Source organism: Caloenas nicobarica, chromosome 8 (genome assembly GCF_036013445.1).
Source record: "Caloenas nicobarica isolate bCalNic1 chromosome 8, bCalNic1.hap1, whole genome shotgun sequence".
Taxonomy (NCBI): Eukaryota; Metazoa; Chordata; class Aves; order Columbiformes; family Columbidae; genus Caloenas; species Caloenas nicobarica.
The window spans coordinates 16463900-16483013 of NC_088252.1; the positions used below are offsets into that span (position 1 = coordinate 16463900).

The 19114-nt window shown below is 47.3% G+C and overlaps 1 protein-coding gene across 3 annotated transcripts in view; it reads right to left on the reverse strand.

Moving 5' to 3' along the window:
• TNIK (TRAF2 and NCK interacting kinase) overlaps positions 1-19114 on the reverse strand; it is a 157593-nt gene that overhangs the window by 22353 nt on the left and 116126 nt on the right. For 2 of the 3 annotated variants that reach the window (XM_065639872.1, XM_065639873.1), the window contains exons 13-20: positions 16204-16314; positions 15662-15748; positions 14331-14531; positions 9287-9451; positions 7204-7443; positions 4837-4943; positions 1952-2115; positions 221-318 (exon numbers count right to left, since the gene is read on the reverse strand). In XM_065639872.1, the coding sequence (XP_065495944.1) occupies positions 221-318; positions 1952-2115; positions 4837-4943; positions 7204-7443; positions 9287-9451; positions 14331-14531; positions 15662-15748; positions 16204-16314 (1173 nt within the window). The remainder of the gene's footprint in view (positions 1-220; positions 319-1951; positions 2116-4836; positions 4944-7203; positions 7444-9286; positions 9452-14330; positions 14532-15661; positions 15749-16203; positions 16315-19114) is intronic. The other variant, XM_065639875.1, reaches the window with a different exon arrangement.

The window sequence follows — 19114 nt, forward strand, 5'->3', positions numbered from 1 at the left end:
TTCCCCTAGACTTGGGGGCTCCTGATAAAAACTCATGCATTCTTTTAAGCATTCAAATCTCCCATAGGCTTTCGCTGTACCACCGCTTTCCAGCCTTTTTGCTGGAGCAGCAGCAGTACTAGCCTGTTTTTTGGGGTCCCCGCAGTTGTGCTACCGCCCCAAAGGGAAACATGGCCAAGCCGGCTGGCAACGTTCCCATGGGAAATGGTTTCAGACTCACAGCGGGTCGGCTGGGTCGCGTCACGTCCCTGTTGTCCTCCTGCTTTACCTTGCTGGGCTCGTGGGTCAGCACGGGGGACCCTTCTGGCTTGGCGTTACCTGGGCGAAAGGCAAGCAGAGAGGGGGGTAGTTAAAATGCCGCTGAAAGCTGTCGCTGCATCCTGTCACCCCGCACGGGTGGGCATGGTGGGGGGCTTCATCGTCCTCCCCTTGTGCCAGAGCCCTAGCAGCCCCTTCCCCAGCTCCCAGGACAAAAAGAAATGGCCTCAAGTTGTACCAGGTTTAGATTGGATATTAGGAAAAATATCTTAACGGAAAGGGTTGTCCGGCATTGGAACAGGCTGCCCAGGGCAGTGGTGCAGTCACCATCCCTGGAGGTGTTTAGAAGACATGTAGATGAGGCTCTTAGGGACGTGGTTTAGTGCTAGAGTTAGGTTATGGTTGGACTCAATGATCTTGAGGGTCTTTTCCAAACAAAATGATTCTACTATTCTATTTGCCCATGAAATGCAGGAAGATGATGGTGAACGCAGACAAGGACATCCCCGGTGCAGGACGGGATGCCCTGTAAACAGCTCATTTTTGTTCAGCTAATAAAGTTTCACTATGTTTTGCTTCTGTTGTGTCAAAAACACCTCCTGCTTCTCTCTGCTTGGCTATCTGGAGTGTGTCTCCATAGAGCAACAGAAGCCATAATCCAGCCCAGCCTCCACAGCCAGCCCTCTCGCAGCGTGACTGCCCTTTTTTCTACTAAAGAAACAAATCCACTCTGCACAAGAACAGGGCATGTGATAAATTAAAAGCTCTGCAGCATCTGACATTGCTAGGACAGCATTTGTCACAGGGCTCCTCATTAGTAAAAACAAAACCAAACCAAATAGGACAATTGTCGACAAACTTGTTTTATTGACTACCTACGGAAGTGATGATTTCACCAACAGACACGTCATTTTACAGCCAAGTCATAAAAAATTCAAAGCATGGAGGCAGCGTTTGTTTTAATGCGCTTCAGCCCTGGGGATTTATACTGCAAGGCTGTGCCAGAAATGCAGATATATGGGCTGTATGTGCTTTAGCATCTCCTACTGTGATTAAATGGAGGAATGGAGTATCTTTAAGAGTGGCTCTAAGATAAGAGGAAACAATTTGGCTAGGAACATAAACCTAGTGCAAGTGAGGCTGCCTGGTGAAAGCATTTTAGAGAAAGCTTCTTACAGGCTAATTCACTCCTCTGCTCCCATCTCAGGCTTTGCACAAAGCTGAAGCTCACAAAAAAAACAAAAAAAAAAAAGAAAAAAGAAAAAGGAGAAAAAAAAGAGATACCCACTCAAAGTGAAACACAATCCCAAAGAAACAGAAGAAGTGAGCTTGGGTCAATGAAGAGAGGAAGCATGCCGGGATTTTTTTTTTTTTTTTTTTTACTCTACAGCATAACTCCCATCTCCTTGTGTATAAGTTACTTGGCACTGCGACGCTTCAGCGGAGTGGGGGAGCAGCGGATGCTGCCATGGGCATCCTACATCAGCATCCAGGCAAGAGGGAGCGTTGGCATCTCTCTTTGCCAGGAGGCCAGTTGGTCACAGAAGGACATAAAAATTATGAATCCTTTGATTTTTAAATTTTTTAAAAAAACATACATGACATCACAGACCTCTTGCCCATCCTGCTAATCAGACAAGCCTCTGAAAGCAGATTTGGTGCTAAGGGATGTTGTCACGACGCAGCCACTCACCTCTGACTCTGTTGCGCTCGCTGGAGCCAGCCTGGGAGCCGGGCTGGGACCCACCCTGGGAGCTGGGCTGGGAACTGGGAGTGCTGGAGCTGGAGGAGCTGCCGCTGCTGGTCCTCTGCAGCGGGCTCTCCACGATGGGCTCTGTCCTCCGCAGGTCCGGGTTGCTGTGGGAGCACAAACCAGAGGAGCATCCTCAGATGGTGCTGCAGGCACCTCCGGGGCTTCAGAGCCTTCCCACCCTGAGCGGGACAGCTGGAAGGGGAGAGGACACCTCTTCTGCAGGAGAAGACAGAGCCGAGGTCTTCTCTCCTGAAGCTATTAAGCCTGAAAACCCCCTGAAACCCATGGGAGCTGAATTGGGCACTCAACATCTTTATGGAGGTGGATCACAACTGTGATGAAAAATGGGCTAGAGCAGCTTTCTACTCTTATTTGGCCAAATTCTGCAAAAATATAAAAGATTCTTTGCTCAGAATTCCCTTTCAGAAAGTAGATGTGCAACACAGGAGTTATTTGAATTAACCACCAACATGCATCACGAAAGCAGGAATTCGCAAATCAACATTAAACAGACAAAGAAATATTTCAGTGACAAAAGGATCTCAAGTTTGCAACAAGGCTGCAGATTACTCTTGCCACTTAATCATACTTCCCAATTTTCATGGCTTCAGTTCAAACTTGCATCAGATATCTACTTTCCTTCCTTGATTTCTCTCACCCTTGTGAACATACATAAATCTAGAATAAAAAGTGTCCTTGATACACAAAGAGAGACTAATAGCTCTCTGGGTATCGGATGCCTTTAGGAAATTAATTCTTGTTTGGCACTGAAATGACATCAGAAGACATGTTCAATGCAGAGTTATGCAATTTGGTTTTATACAATATTCCTGTTACGTGATCTTATTATTCAAAGTCCTGTTAAAAATGTATGGGAAGGTTTATCAAGTCCAACTGGGACTTTGTGTACCTAAAAATTATGCAGTAATACTGCCACGTGACACAATGCAATTGTAATCAGAGACCGTGCATGTGAAGTGCAAGGTGTGCAGAGTGTGCATGGTGTGTCCCTCGGAGAAAAACCATGATGGTCCAAATTGTGTAAAGGCCCATTGCTGTAATGAGGTCACCAGCAGAATTGTTTGGACACTGCTTTGCATGAATATTATATAAAATCACTGCTTAGTGTTACCTTGCATTGACACAGGTGGGTATTAAAATTATGAGAGCAAGACAGTAGCTTTCTGTATGCAAGAAAATATCCCTTCATTTGTTACTGTAGGTCAACAAATAAAAGATAGCGTATTTTTATAATATTTATATTTATGCATGGGGGGAATCAAGAACCAGTAGGAGAAGTGGTTAAAATGAAAAGCGGAGAAATGTTATATTACTGTGACAGAAAGGAAATATGAAATCATTTCACTGAATACTTCAGTTTAATAGACATGGCAGCATCCTAATGATTTCCAATTTTCATTTAAACTGAAGGCATCCAGCTCATGTTGTATGGCTGATGCGTCCTTAAGCTAAATCAACTCATGAAATGTATTTGAAAACTTTTGGTGTTTACCTGTACTGACCAGGAGTGGCACTGGAAGGCTGCAGAGAACACTGGGAAACCTCCACCTGGAATCCCAGGCTCCCATTATCCTTTTTACTCTCAATACCATCACTTACTAGGACTATGCAGTCCAATATTCCTCCACATTTTAAATTGACTTTCAAGCAACAGCTAACTAAAAGAACATTTTCAAGAATTCAGAGTGCTTCAGCCTTGAGCAATAGAGAGGAACAAGCCATGATATTAATGTTTTTTCTCTCTAATTTAAAAAAAGAACAACAACAATAACAATCCTTCCTCCTTCTGCTACCCCTGCCAGCTACTCTAAGCTGCTGTGTGTGAGTTTGCTGATGCACGGTCAGGGTGCTGGGCTGGAAACAAAGGTGTTTGCTAAAACCTGGTGACAGCACACGGCTACAAACATCCCCGCCTTCGTTTTTTTGACCCCAGCCTAAAAGGACAAGGCAGGCAGAAGAAACAAGGAGCTCCATTGTGTAAGGCTACATGGAACACATATTTACCCTGAGATTTGCCTCTCTGAGGTCTAGATCTGCTCAGGATGCTCTGCAAACCAGAGACAAGCTCTTGTATGACTAAGCCAGGTTTTTTCCATCCAGCTCTGAGCCTGTCAACTTGCCTGCTTGTTTTAAACATGCCCGGGGACAGCTCTGACACGGCAGAGGTCGGACGGCTGCTGTGGTGCAGCATCCTTCCTCGGGGTGCTGTGAGCACAACCCTGCACACCGCCGTGCCGAAAAGCTGGATCTGGCTAAGCTAAAAGCCCTGGTCCTAGGAAGCCAAAAGGAATTTAATCTTTGGTCTACATCTAGGGAAGATGTCACCAAGCTCTACCAGTGTCTGTCCCCCAGCACATTCCTCAGTCATTACCTCTGAAAAGCTACTCTGATGTGTAGGAAATGTACGGTATGTATCACTGAGATCTCCCCTCTGGCTTATATGGATCCCCTTATATGCAAGAGGTGACACTGGCAGAACTAGAACCTAATTCCACTGAAGGGAGCAAGAAAATTCCTGCTTGAGCCCACAGCAGCAGATACAGCATCCACCTCCAAGCTCTGCAACACCCAGGAATGGATTCAGCCCAGGGAGCAAAACCTCCAGGGATTGCTGTTGGTACAGAATACTAATGAACGCAAAACTAATTCACCCAGTGACAAGAGCAGCATTGCAAATCTCTTGTCAGCAAAAGCAGGGCTAAACCCCAGCCCGCGTCGGGGCTCCCCAGCTGGGCGATGCAGGAGGAGCGCAGGCAGCAGCAACGTGCTGGGGTCACCCCTGCCCGTCACCCTCCTGTCCGTACCTGGCCCGAATGGGCTGGGAGCCCAGCCGGGGCCCCAGGGCGCTGCCGTTGCCCGGGGAGTTCTTCCTCGCCAGAGCAGGGGATATGGAAGTGGTTCGCTGAGGCACCTGGAAAAGAACAGAGACACTCACCCTCACCACCATGTCAGCACATCTGAGAGATCACCTTTCAGCGCGGCCTTAAGACTTGATTTACAACTGCTTTTCCACCAAGAGAAAGGCGATTATTTATGGCAATTATAAAACAAGAAGCTCTGCGCTTTTAGAAGGAACCGCCTGGGTGTGAGACAGAAACGAGCTGCAAAGGGGCAGCCAGGGATGCTCCAGGCAGAGGAGCCCACAGCAGCATGCAGAGCAGCCCAGCTACCATCAAATAGAGCATTTAGTTTTTCAAAAATGAATGTATGCACACACACATATATATAATTTAAATCTAACGAAACCCAGAAAAGTAATTTTTAAGGTAAAATTCAGATTGAAATGCATTCCAGCAGCCACAGTGGAGTTTTTAGCATCTCTAGTTCAAATATCATATCAGCAGAGAAAAGGTATTGACCGATGGACAAACAAGAGGACTGACAGTGGGAAGATCCAGACTGACCCACCTAACACATTCAAACCCTATGACCTTTGTTGGGCCCAAAGCCAACCGCAGCTCACAGGTGCTCTGGGAGGTAGCCCTGGACCCTGTAGTGTCCCGTGGGAGCTCAGGCATCGCCACCCAGCCGCAGGCACTGTGGTCTCAAACCCCAGCAGCACAGACTGACGTGGAAAAGCACAATGATACTCACCCTGCAATACCTTGCACCAGGTAACAGAGAGGCCAAGGGCTCAGCAGGATGAGCCAAAAATGGGTTACTTGCTTTTTGGATTTTTTTTTTTTGAGAATAAACATGCAGTTATGTTAAGCAAGATAAAAAGATATAGTGAGCCAGTGAGCTTTATATTCTGTGGCATTGCTAGCTACAGCTTGTCTCATCAAAAAACAATCTCCCCTCCGGGTAGGGTACTCTGCAGTTGGGACCTGGGGAGATTTTTACGTTCCTCTGAAGCATCCAGCCATAAGCGCCGGCAGAAACAAGAGCCCAGACCACAGAGAGAGCCAGCCCTGCCTCACGGGACAGTCCTTTCCTTCCCGCTTACAAACACATCAAACCCAATCTGGGTAGTAAAATGTGAAGTCAGACTCCTTGTGGGTATTACTGCCAACATGATGGCCTTAAAGGTGACATGGGGACCCCTTCCAGAGCTCATGTTTGCTCAGTCAAAGGGGGAAAATACTCCATAGTGTTGGAAAACGCCTTTTATCAAAGAAGCAGGTGTTGTGGCCTCACCGCATAGCACATCACTGCAGGTAAGAGATGCCCTTCTCAAAGGACTTAAGGCAAAAGCCAACCTTAAATTGCAAGAGGTTTTTCAAAATTAGGTTAAAACCAGGCAGCAGCCCTTCTGCAGTACAGAGGAGCAAAAGACATGAACAACTCCAGGAGCTGTTGCCTTGCTTTTCCTCTGAGGTGAGTACCGATGTCTCCTCTCGCTTGGTGGCAGCAAGAATAGGAACTTAATTAACACTCGTGACAGACCACCAGAGATCCCTTGCACAGGGAAGCTTAGCTGGTAGCTGGTATTTTGCTCTTAAAAAAGCAAGTCACTTACTTTGCTAATACATAGAAAAGTTGCCTCTCAATCAGGGACAAATACCACCTCACTGTCACTAATCAATTTGTAATCACTTTTTCTCTGTAAAAATCCTCCCAGGCTGAGCACTGATTCATCATAAGGAGAACTTTAATGGCCAAGTTATAATTCTTGCAAAAGGAAGGTGTATAAAGAATGTGATTGAAATACAAGTCCAGAAGAGTCTTAATTACAAAGGTACTGCCAGACACTGCCAAAATTTCAATGAAGGTATAAAGCTGCTGGAGCCCTAACAAGTTTTCCATCAAATATTGATTGCAACTGGAAGCACGGTACCAGACAAAAAGGACCCAACTTATTGAGTATGACAAATTTTATGTTCCTATCATTCTATTTAAACAGAAGTTGTTGGTTTTTTTTTTTTTTTCAATCCTAGGAAAAGGAGACATTAATTTATTTTGGCCTCCGGGCTCGAGAAATTTCTTTGCTGGAGGGCAACACTATTTTGCAGCACCCCTTGTGTACCCAAGAGCAACTCCCAGCATCTTATGTAAAAGCTGCCTCGAGAAATGCACCTTGGGCAGGTCGGTGCCAGCCACAGAGCCACGGGGATGGGCTCAGTCCTACCCATTTGTTTTGCCAGAGGATGCTAAGCGCAGCATCATCCCGTGGGGATTTAGCTCCGGGATTGCCTCTTTGACGTGCTAGAAGTGAGGAGCGATAGTGTTACCTTTGGTGGAATGTCTTCCTCCTGCCGTAACCAAGAACTTCGGTCAAACTTTTCAATGCGAGGGGGCAGAGGAGGGTTTTCTGAGGTGGGGTCCGAGTTCTGCCTTGGCATCTCAGTGCGGTGAGAGGTCACCGTCAGAGCCTCCTGAAACCCAGCCAGTCCCTTTGCAGGCTGTTCATGCAGTGACTGAGACCCAGACAGGGAGCTTCCTTGGGATTTCACAGTGACCAGATGTGGAATCTAAGCACCAAGTCAAAACAGAACTATCAGTACAAAATGGAGGGGAAAAAAAAAAAAAGGAATAAAAAAATTATTTAAAAATTTGATTTAGAAAAAAATTGATTAGCACTTCGGATGCACTAAAAAGCCCCCTCAGTCTGAGACCAGCACTGCCTTGGTTTCAGGAACTTCTGACTTGTATTGCTTCAATGCAAGATCTATTAAAAATCACGCTCACGTAGCTCAGCCTTGTAAAATCTGGTAATGCCTAAGTCGAAGCCAAGTGTTGGTCCTGCCCGCTCCTGCGTGCACAGGGTGGGACAGCTCGTACCGACAGCCCCGTTCTGCGGGTCCCAGCCCAGGGCAGGAACGGGCTGTGCCCTCCTGCCAGCCCCCACACACGCCGTGACGCCAGCTGGATTTCCAGCTCCTACGCCTGCACCTCTAAGGTTGTGCTAATGAGGTTTGGCATGGATTTTCCTTGTTAAAAATGAGAAAAAAAAATGAATCGATAATAAATAATAATTAAGAAAAAAAAGATTCATCGGAAATTCTGAGGCACAGATGGCTTAAAAAAAAATATCCTGAGGGATGAGTTTCTATAGGTCTAGATAGCCCCTATTCCATAGATCAACCCTATCAATCCAAGGGTTACAAGCGAAAGGAATACTGACATGCATTTTGGGAAATCTGAGAAATTCACAAAGTTAGAGTTTGTGAAATCAGAGCTTCTTCCCAGGACCCTGTGAAGCTACTCTTCTTTGATACAGCAGGGTTGTAACTTTTATCTGACATTGCTACATACATGTCTCTGTACACACGTACAGGTATCGTATATATGTGTATGCATGCATACATTTACATAGGTCTCTGGGTTTCAAGCAATTTTTCCATTAGTATTTTACTGCCCAACAATTGTTTTTGTAGCTGTTGACAATATAGGTCATCAAAAAGGTCACGGAAAAATGGTCAGTCAGAGAGATTAGACTGAAATGGGGTTTTACCCACTTCCCAACATATCTAGACCACGTACATTGGGCAAAAAAGAGCTGTATGTTTACGGGCTTTCCTGGATGTATTTTGTTTAAAGCTGGCATTGTACTGCTGACCTACGGTCACACATCCCGCATGTGGATGGCACTGAGTTGGCAGATTTTCCCATAGAAAGCCCAGCTGGACTTGCAGCAAAGGCTTTGTACCTCCCTCTGAAATTCCTGCTGGAGCCTGTGGATCTGTGGAAGCAATTCCAGGGGCTGAACCAGAGCCAGCACCAACACTAATACACCTTTCAGTGGCAGAGTATTTACAGACCTCATGGCTGGGAGGAACACTTAAAATAAAGATGCCCCTCCTCTGTGACAGTCATGGTGATCTATGCCCTTTCCAGATGCGTTTGTGACTGATGTTGACTCAATGGAAAACCAAAATAAAACCTTGAATTAAAGCAGCAAAGGAAGCAAAACTTCTTTTTGATGAACCTCAGCACCAAAGCGTCCTGGGTCTTTTGTTACCAGGCGCTGTGGTTTTAGTCCTTAACGTAAACCAGACCCAAGGAGGAACAGAGCAACTGCTGCACTGGACCAGACCAGTGGTTCCTCTTGGTCCTCCAGCTTGTTTCTGGCAGTAACCAGTACGTGATGCTTCAAAGGAAGGTATAAACCAGCATGATGCTTCTAAGACATGGAGGCGACAGGAGAAATCCAGTTATGCATGTAGATGCTGCTCTTACTCATGAATACACTTAAGACCGAGAAACCAGGGAGCAAGACGCTATTTCTCTTTAATCCGCTTTTTCTTGTTACCTTATCAGCACCCCCAGCATTCCAGCTCTGAGGGATGAACCTGCCGGGGGGGGCCCCATTACCTGCGGGTCCACGGGCCGGAGCAGAGGTGGGGTCCGTGCCGGCTGCACCCCGCTGATGCTGAAAGACTCAGAGCGAGGAGGCAGGTTGGGGTCAGAAATCCTGTTGGCCACCTTATGGGGCATGGCCGGCGAGCTCTGGCGATTGAGCCGGGAGCGCTCCTCCACCTGTGGTGAGACAGGGAGAGCGGCTGAATGCCCCATAAAAAGCCATTTCTGATTGAAAACCAAGGGACAGAATGAAAAGAAAAAAAAAAATCATAGAATGCCCTGAGTTGGAAGGGACCCACGAGGATCACCGGGTCTGACTCCTGTCCCTGCATATGACAACCCCACAGTTCACACCGTGTGTCTGAGGGCTTGTCCAGTCTCTTCTTGAACACTGTCAGGCTTGGAGTCGTGACACCTCCCTGGGGAGCCTGTTCCAGTGCTGCACCACCCTCTGGAGGAAGAATGCATATGTATAGAGGATTCGTATGTATAGAGGATGCATATGTATAAGGAAGCTCTTTTTTCTGTAGGTAAATCATATATATTGTACGATCATGGAATCCCAGTTACAGAGCAAATTGTGCAATAAATGCATTTTAAAAACATGGAAAGGACTATTTGTATTTATGCGTTTAATTCATTTCTGAATATGAAATGGAAAAATAAAGAAAAGGCAACATGCCCCAGAGAGGTGTTTTGAGAGGTCACTCCTGAGAAGCTCTTGCTTCTTCTCAAACGTATCTTTAAGCAAGGGGACCCTTTTCCTTTGCTACTATAAACACCACAAGGAGAGCTTTTGTTTGATTTGAATAAAAGAATAAACATGGCAGCCAGAAAATGGCTGGCTTTGATCTAGGTTTAGTAAGTCTGGCACCTTGTCATTAAGGAAGGGGAAAAACCTCTATGACTGATAGAGAAATAAACCCAAAGCCCCATGCTTTCAGAAATGCAGTGGTTTCAGCTAACCCAGACACAGGTGCTGCCTGGGTATCCCTGCATTAGGACTCTATGCATTGATATTCATGCAGCATACGCTATGCAGAATTCTTAATATCTGACATATATTTTCATTTATGTATCATTAACGTGTTAAACACCCTTAGCACATCCTGATTCCACTGTGTACAATGTCACATTAAAAGGCAATCTTTAAAACAGGTTTGCTTGGAAAGAAACACAGCTCTTATTTAAGTAAATAAATCCTCATGAAATGAAAGAACCATTACATTAATAAAAATGAATCTTTTTCAGATACAGAGCAGGAGAGGCAGAGGAAAATTTAGGCAGTAGATCTGTGTTATGGACTCTTTCCTTTCTAGCTCATGTGGGACCCCTGGGCCACTGCTGTGTCCCAAGAGGTCATCACAGCTTCCCCGGGTGCTGCCCAGCAGCTCACAGAGACCGGACAGAGCTCGGTTCAGTGATGCCTGCAGGAACGGATGCAAGGAAGGAAGGAGAGCAGGGATGGGAAGGAGAAATCCCCCTGAACAAGGGAGCAGCAGCATGAGCACTGGGGCACAGGCCAGGTCCAGTTCATCTCCAAGCCCTCCAAGTTTGCAGGCGCTCCCCAGCATGCTGCCGAGCCATAACGTATGGTTGATTGCAGAGAACTTCTAAACTTGCATGGAGGAGAAGGCAGCAGAGGGATGAAACAGGGATGTTTGTGCACTGGGAAGGAGAAAGGCACTTGGTTTTCCCACTGCCAGCATCTCCTCACCAGCACTTTGCTGTACTAGCACAGCAGAGGATGCGCTCAGGACTCTCCAGCTGAACTGCGTGGAGCCGTACTGACTCGACCATTAAGCAGAGAGGGGGAAAAAAGAGCAAAAATTCATCACCGCTCCAGTTCCAGCCATCTCTAATTGAACTCAAGATTCCCCTGAAAGGGGAAACATCCTCAGCAGCTTCTGTGCAGGTCCCAGTGGAAGGCTGCTGATGTTCTCGTACATCGCTTCCAAGTGAGAGAAGGATAAAAGCTGCGGGGACTGAAAGAGGAGCCGACGTGTGCATTGGCTGCTGCAGAGAGCAGCACAACTCGTGACACAGCCGAGCCTCTGGGAAGGCACCGGAGGGCCTGACCACCACATGGAAAATGTCCATCTAAACCTGTCCCCTCCTTTATGCATTGTCACATATAGCATATACCTCCACAAACCCATCCTGCAGCTGACCAAGCTTCTCTGTCACTGAGAAGTTGGACCTGGCTATCCTCCTCACTTGGTTTAGCAAACACTGGTCCATAGCAGGACAGGCAGTAACGGAGAGAGCTGCTAATTACAGTACCACTGTTTAGAGCGCTAATGCCACGTCCCTGGCTGGATCATCAGAGGGTCCCAAGGTGACATCTTAAAAGGCCCAGCTTGATGATAAGCAGAGATGTGCCTGGGCAAACAGGGCAGGTCTGGGACAGCACCCAAGCTACATCTGAGTTGACATCCAGTGCACAATCCTTCACTCACAGGAAGATGAGTAGAAGGAACAGCAGATGAAGATGTTGCATGCTGGTGGGGGCTATCTGATCAGACTATTTCCTTTGGCATAAAAAAGGAAATCCTTGACTGTGCTCTGGTGAAACTATGAAAGATGCAGCACAACTCTGAGATGTGTCTTCACCAACACGCCAGTCCCTTAACAAAGGGACACTGGGACACAACCACAGGGTGAGTGGCCACAGCCTCACTTCTGTGCTTTATCCCATATTTACAAGGTCTTGGATTCACCATGTGAAGATGAGTGAAGTGGGTAAATAAATGCATAAAGCAGAGGCATGAAAAGCAGAGAGGGGCAGGGCACAAGGAGAACTCAGCTGGGATGATCGAGTACCTGAGAGAGAAGACTTGAAACCAAAGAGCATAAAAACAAGGATAATATGGGATAGCACGCAAGATCTTCAGAGAATATCCCAATAAGCTCTGGCTGAGCACCAGACTTGTCTTCTCCTTGTTCCCAAAGGAAAAGAAAGTCTCAATATTTTTGCTAAATTAGCATGCACGGGTTGGGTAAAGGAATCGCTAAACTTAAGCAACAGGCATGGTAGGGCGATGAAGTATCAGCACAAGTCTTACTGTCTGTACAGTCAGCAAGGGTGGTACTGTGCTATATGCAGCAAAGTAGCTAAATTGTGCTAAAAATGGGACTATGCAGTAGATAAAACAGGGAATGGAGGGAAGAGGAGTAGTTCTGGGAAGTTCCCAAGGGCATTGTGTCAAGGTAGCACAGCAAACTACTGCCCCCGGAGCAGAACGATGACACAGTTGTTGCTTTGAGCATTTCATTCGAAACCAGACAGAGTGACACAGGTAAAGAATAAACAGTTTGGAGAGCTAATTGGTGGAAGCTGGAGATGTCCCCAAACAATGGGAAACCTTGTCTTCTCTGTGATTTCAGCAAAGGGTCTGAGGCCACATTCTGCTGCTCTTATTCATGTTGTGCAGTTACCAAAACCCCACTCCCAGTGATGGCATCAAAAAAAGACGCCTCCCCCATGGAATAAAAGAAATGGACCTTTGTGTTTGAAATGGAAAGCTAAATCCAGCACTTTTCTCCTTCACCTTAGATAAAGATTTCTTTTAAAATATCTTTGTTATAGCTTTGAAGACAATGCCAGAGGTACTTTAGCAACATTCTAGAGGGTTTATTTAAAACCAGGCAATGAAAGCCAGAGTTTACTCCCTTTTTCCTGCCTGCTACCTACTCTCAGCACTTCTGCAGAGGGGCAGTAGAGCCCCAGTTCTGCAGAAAACTGCAGAAGCACCATGCAGGTGGAAGCCTCTGCTGTCAGAGGTGGCTCAGCGCATCTGGAACATCTCATCTGCAGATCCACCTGCCAAACCTCTTCTTCACTGGAAAGGCTGGAGAATGATGCGGCAATTCCATGAAAACAGGTCATCTGGTGCATCGCCACCAAAAGACTCTGGAGATTGAATTGGAAGGGAAAGAAGGAGAAACCCAAGGGAGTATAAAGAGGTGAAAAGAGTTTTTGACACCCACATCTGTCTCTGAACTGTTCGTATTATTGGCCTTTGCTTAGCAACTGATAGCTGATGGAATTTCTTGAGCATTTGATGCTTGCTGGTATTGTGGATGCAGCTGAGGGCTGTCAAGAGGAAAGACCAGGAGACAGCTACGTGCTGGATGCACATCACGTCTCTGCCAGGACTGAAGGGTGCCAGACATTTGGCAGCAGAACAGCAATCCTGCTCAGTAGGAAGAATAGCTGAGTTATTAAAAGATCTTTCTGCCCAGGAGTATGGTTACAAAATTAAACCACACCAAACACAAAGAACTTTAGAAAAATTAATAGCAAGAGTGGGCACCAGTCTTACTGGAGCCACCACAAAGGGATTAAGGAGAAAGTGTTTGCACATGATCCTGAAACTGCACTGCAGACAATGCATGTCTTCATCTTCTCCAGACTGTTCAGCCAGGCAATAATTAATATTCAAGATCTCACAATTGTTACAACAATTGCCTCTTTTTGCTGGAGAGAAAAAGAAAATTGGCAATGTAGTTTGCCTTTCTGAAAATCAAATCATGAAAGAAGAGCAATCCCAAGAGGTAGAGTCCTGAGCACGGGAGAAAGAGCTGTCTGGTCCCTGTTTGATTATGGGGAACTGAATCCTCAGCAAGGAACTCTGTACAATCACCCTCTGCATTCACTCCTGACCCCCAGATGACTTGTGGATGTGCCAGGAATGAGCATCAGGGGCTCCTGGCACATCCACAAGTCCCCAACTGTGGCTGAACCCCTCCAGAAGGGATCCATCCTCCTCCTTGCGTGCCCTCATGGAAAAAACTCCTTCCTCCACTCTCTGTCCTTGCACAAACGTACACACATTGCACTGAACTGGGAGTGTTTCCAGCACAGCTAATGGCATCTGCTGGAGGATGACCCAGCAAAACACAATCTGCCACATGTACAGGGTGTTTCAAAAAGATGGACACAATTTGAAATCACTATATCTTTGAAATTGGGTCCATCTTTTTGAAACATCCTGTATTTCAGACTGAATCACATGCCCAGCCCAAACGCATCATTCTCCTCGCTCTCGCCTACCTCCTTGGCCCAGGCTGGTTTCTCGCTGGCATTTATCCCTTCTTTGTAGTGGTAGAGGGGTTTCTTCTCTGCCGGCCGCTGGTCCTGCCGCTGCTGCTGCTGCTGCTGCTGCAGGGACACCAGGTAGTCCCGCTCCTGCTGCAGCTGCCTCTGCAGCCGCTCCGCCTGCCGCTGCTCCTCCAGCTGCTTGCGCTTGTACTCCTGCCCAGGGAAAACACAGTGACACGGCTGCCCGGCTGAACGCAGGGCTGAAAACGGCAAATTTAGCTGTTTGGGTGGAAAACGGGGCCCAAGTATCTGAAAGGCTGTTTTCTGGCAAAGCTCATTGATTTGAAAGACATTGGGGACTGAGCTGTAAAGCATCCTGGAGGAGAGATGGCTGGGAGGACAGAGCCAAGCAATTCTGAGTTGTGACCCTGGCGGTGGCACTTTGCAGCAGGCGACCTGCCCCAGGGAAGCACCGTGAGACCTCTCAAGGGCTCAGACATCCCCTTAGGAGTTACCAGGGATTTTGTCCAGATTTTTCTGGATAGGAAGAACAAAGCGTCAATCCGACGAGGTGCCAAACAACACTGGGTCAGACAAAATCCAGCCAAAGCCAAGTCCTCTGTAGGACCAATTGATTGTTCGTGGGAAGGGCCACACAGCAGAGCCAACTGTATGATCTTTCTGAATCCCAACAGTTCTATGAGGTTTACTGACTAAATCATTTTGAAAAGGCCTTTTTGAAAGACAAGGGATTGTGTGTTTTCTTTTTCCCTAAATAAAATTAATAGCAAGAGGGTAAAAGAATAATCCCTCTGGATTAAAAGATAACACAGTGAGAGTAACAGCTACCAGCATTAAAAAAGGATAATTCAACAATAAATTAAGTAAAAAACTGGGATATCTGGAATGCAAACAGCAGGAGAGGGAATACACAGTGTCCCTGCGAGGAAATCAAAACAAAACCCTTCGCTTGGAATATGCAAACCCACAGGGCAGGCTGGGTTTGCCGGGTGCAGGCACGCGACAGCACGACCACGCTCCAACATGCTGCAAACAGCCTTCAAAATTACGCAGCAACAAAGAGGGGCTGCTCCGCTCATGCTGACACTGCGGAAGGGATGCAATGAGAGCCGTGCACGGCAGAGGACACAGCCCGAAGCGGCAGCAAGGGAATAGAGGCATGCTCGCGGCCACCGAGCGGGACAGGAGGCTCCGGTGGTGACAGCGGCGTCCCCCAGGTCTTGGCATGGCAGGAGGCACTCGAGGGACATGGGTGCAACAAGGGCACATGCGGACACGACGTGGGCAGAAAGCAGCAAGCATGGCCAGGGCCTCCCATTTACCAGAAGTAGCGCTTGCTCCTGCAACAACTGCTGCTGCAGGATCTCTAACTGTCTCTGCTCCTCCTCTAACTGTCGCCTGATGTACTCCTGGAGGTGTGGGCAGCAAGGATCAAAGGAAAAAGAGAGAGAAGGTAAAAGAGACAGTATTTCCCAAGAGGAAGGAGAACGAGGTGGGCACCCGCACCCATCCCACCCGAGAGCCATCACTGATCAATCAGCCCAGGGACCCTTTGTTCCTGCCCAAAGAGACTGGGACACCCACCACTCAGGGACCTCTGAGGGTAAAGAGTGAAAACCACTGGGAAATGGCTAACATTAACTGGGAACACCCCAAAACCCCGTCCCAGGAACCAGCGGGTGGGAAAAGCCTGCATCAAGTGTCTCCACACCTGCGGGCCAGCAAGTGGATCCGCACGGAAATAAATGATGGCGGTGGAAAGCGACGCACAATTAAGCAATTTGCTCTCAAGTGGCAAAAATTATGAGAAAAAACCTCTGATGAGAGGAAGAGGAATCCATGCCGAAGGCGATTGCCGTGTTACCTGCTCGTGCTCGGCGCGCCGCCGCTCCTCCTCCCGTCGCATCTGCTCCTCGTAGTGCCGCCGCTGCTCCCGCTCCTGCTGCTTCCGCAGCTCCTTCTCCCGTCTCTGCTGCTGTGGGGACAGGAAGCACAGGTCAGCACCCCAGCTCAGCACCCCTACTCCTCTCCACAGAAGCTCGAAGTCCTTTTTCGCACAGTTTTTGGGGAGACACCTCACCCAGCAACCTGCAATGCTCCTCACTTGCTCTGGTGCCTGGAGAACCTACGGCATCCCCCAAACCAGCGCTGGACCATGCACGCAAACCCCTTTTCTGCCACATGTGGGCAATGCATGGTCCCCACTCACCAGTGTGCCGGATCAGGGCGTTAGGCAGGAGGGACTGACCCTGGGAGATGCACGAGCCTGTTGCTTATGGGGAACTCGTATCTCAGCCCCAAAACCACCTGCAAAGATGAGGGAGGGTCCTGGGGGAGCTACTGCCTGCCAAGAGGGGAATGTGTCCCTCTTACATTCGCTGAGGCCAGAAGGTAACACAGAAGACTCAAAATCCAGGGGTTTTCTTTTCTGAAACACCAAATTAAGAGGGTGGGGGTACTCCTTTGCTGCCCTCAGGCCACCCCTGCCCCAGGCTGCATCTCTGCCTGCTTGGCTCTGTAGCATCTTTGCCAACAGCAATCCAGGGCATTTTGGGGCAATGACATCCTACAGCCTGCTGTGAGCCGTCCGGTGTGTGCTGGGCACCCAGGTGACACCCACAGCTAACATCCCCCTGCTTTTAACCCAACATCACTCCTCCAACTACCCGAACCTCCCTGCTCTCCAATCCTGGGGTGCGGGGGCTCACAGTAAATCACTGCAGTGCTCTGCCATGGAAGCAGAGGGGCCGCAGGCTGCTCAGCACCGCAGTGCCCGGCTGGCACATCGGCAGAGGGCACTCAAATGTCAATGTTGGCTACTGTGGCTCTGCAGCAGCCTGCCACAGCTCCATCATGGATGCAGTGCTAATGAGGAGGCAACCTGCTGAAGCATGAACCTGGCACTTTTTTCTCCCTTTTTCTTTTTTCTTTTTGCCATTGCCGACACAGCAGCTGAGCAGACTGCAGTGCCAGGCACCGGAGGGGCTGGCAATGCCGCATGTTTGCTAAATCACGTGGAGGGCTGGAGCTGGCAGCTGCCTCCAGCAGCTCTGCCCAAGGAGCTGGCTGAACTATCTGGAGACAAAGATGCATCTGCTTTAAACGGCTGCTCTGCAGTAAATCTGCCCTGTATGGACAGATGGATTTGGTATCTATATCTATCTATAGATATCTATATAGATATGTTCTCTATAGGTATCTATCCCTATTATAAATAGCTATCTATAGAGATATTATATAGCTGTTATATTTATCTCTATAATATAGCTATATAATATCTCTATAGAGAAGATCTCTATAGAGATATTATATCTCTAATATATTATATAAGATATATATTGTATCTCTATATTATGCAGAGGTCTATCTCTATAATACATATCTAATACAATAGATCCATCTCTAATATATATATATTTATAATAACTAACTATGTAAGAAATAAGTCTACTCAGACAGACAACTATGATACATATAATTCAATATCCTATATTCTACTTTATATCTCTTTCCATATCTGTCTACAGATATACATCTACAAATATATTTGTAGATAGATGCCTATAAAGATAGATATATCTATGGATAGATATTTTACATATAAGGAGAAGCCATTGCCTCTCTTACTGCTGCCTCCTCATCCAAAGGTGACATCCACAGCCACCCTGCACAGGGACTCTGCTGATTTCCTCCAGCTTAACGTTCGAGCTGCAGCACAGCTTTAGTGCCACCTATAGCCATATTTATCCACACTGCTCCATTTGCCTCCGGGAAGGAAAAAATTGCATCAAACCTGAAATAACCTGCCAGGCTCCAGACTCTGGCATGTCCCACGCCAGACGCAGTCGCTCGCGCTGCCCACGTAAGCCAGGGCTGCATGTGTTACTCCGTGCGTACACCTGTCCTCGCCAAGCACAATGTGAACGTAGGGCTGTTTGTAGGTTTTTTTGAACTCTATACTAGAAATTGCAGAGGATATACCAGCAGGACATGGTAACTCTGCAGCAGTAAGGGTAATAGCCAGGATTTCTTGGCTTCCCCAGCGCTCCCGGATCTCCTCGGATGAGCGCTGTCGGTGATGGTCACTGCTGCCGTGCACTCAGGAGCATGGATCTTTTGACTAATGGGTTGAATACACGTTACCCTGAGCTTCCAATTCCAGTGTACATCACACTGTTTTCTGGGTGGGTTTTAACTTTTTTTGTTTGTTTCTGGTTTTGTTTTTTTGTTAGAATAGAATGTTGCTGAATAAAGCATATAATGCTTGTGTAGGCTGGGCGTGGCTGGCAGGAGGCAAAGCCCTGAATGCCACAGCTATTTCTTAAATTAAAAAAAAAAAAAAAAAAAAAATCACTCGATTGGTCATTATTTCCAATCCAGCAGTCAAACAAAGCCAAACCCTTCCAAAAAAGTGTTTTTCCTAGGGAGGGAACAGCACATGACCATCCTTCCAGTAGGACATGCACCCAGCAGTCCCAGCCCTATTTACACACCAAAAAGCAGATTTAACCACTGGAGCTGGGAACTGAGCCCCCCAGGCACAGTTTTCTTTCAAAGCCAGGCCTGATGCTCTCCAGGATATTTAAAGGACTTCGGCATCTTGCCGCAGCCAAGCTCTTTGGGCTGAGGTTGGGAGCGGGATGAAATATATCCATTTATCGAGGCCAGGCGTACAGAGCTTCCCTCCAGCTCCACAGCATTTTTGTCAGGTCACATTATAAGCAAGTCATTTGTCACGGTCGCATTACAAGCACCTTCAGCTAAAGACCACGCCA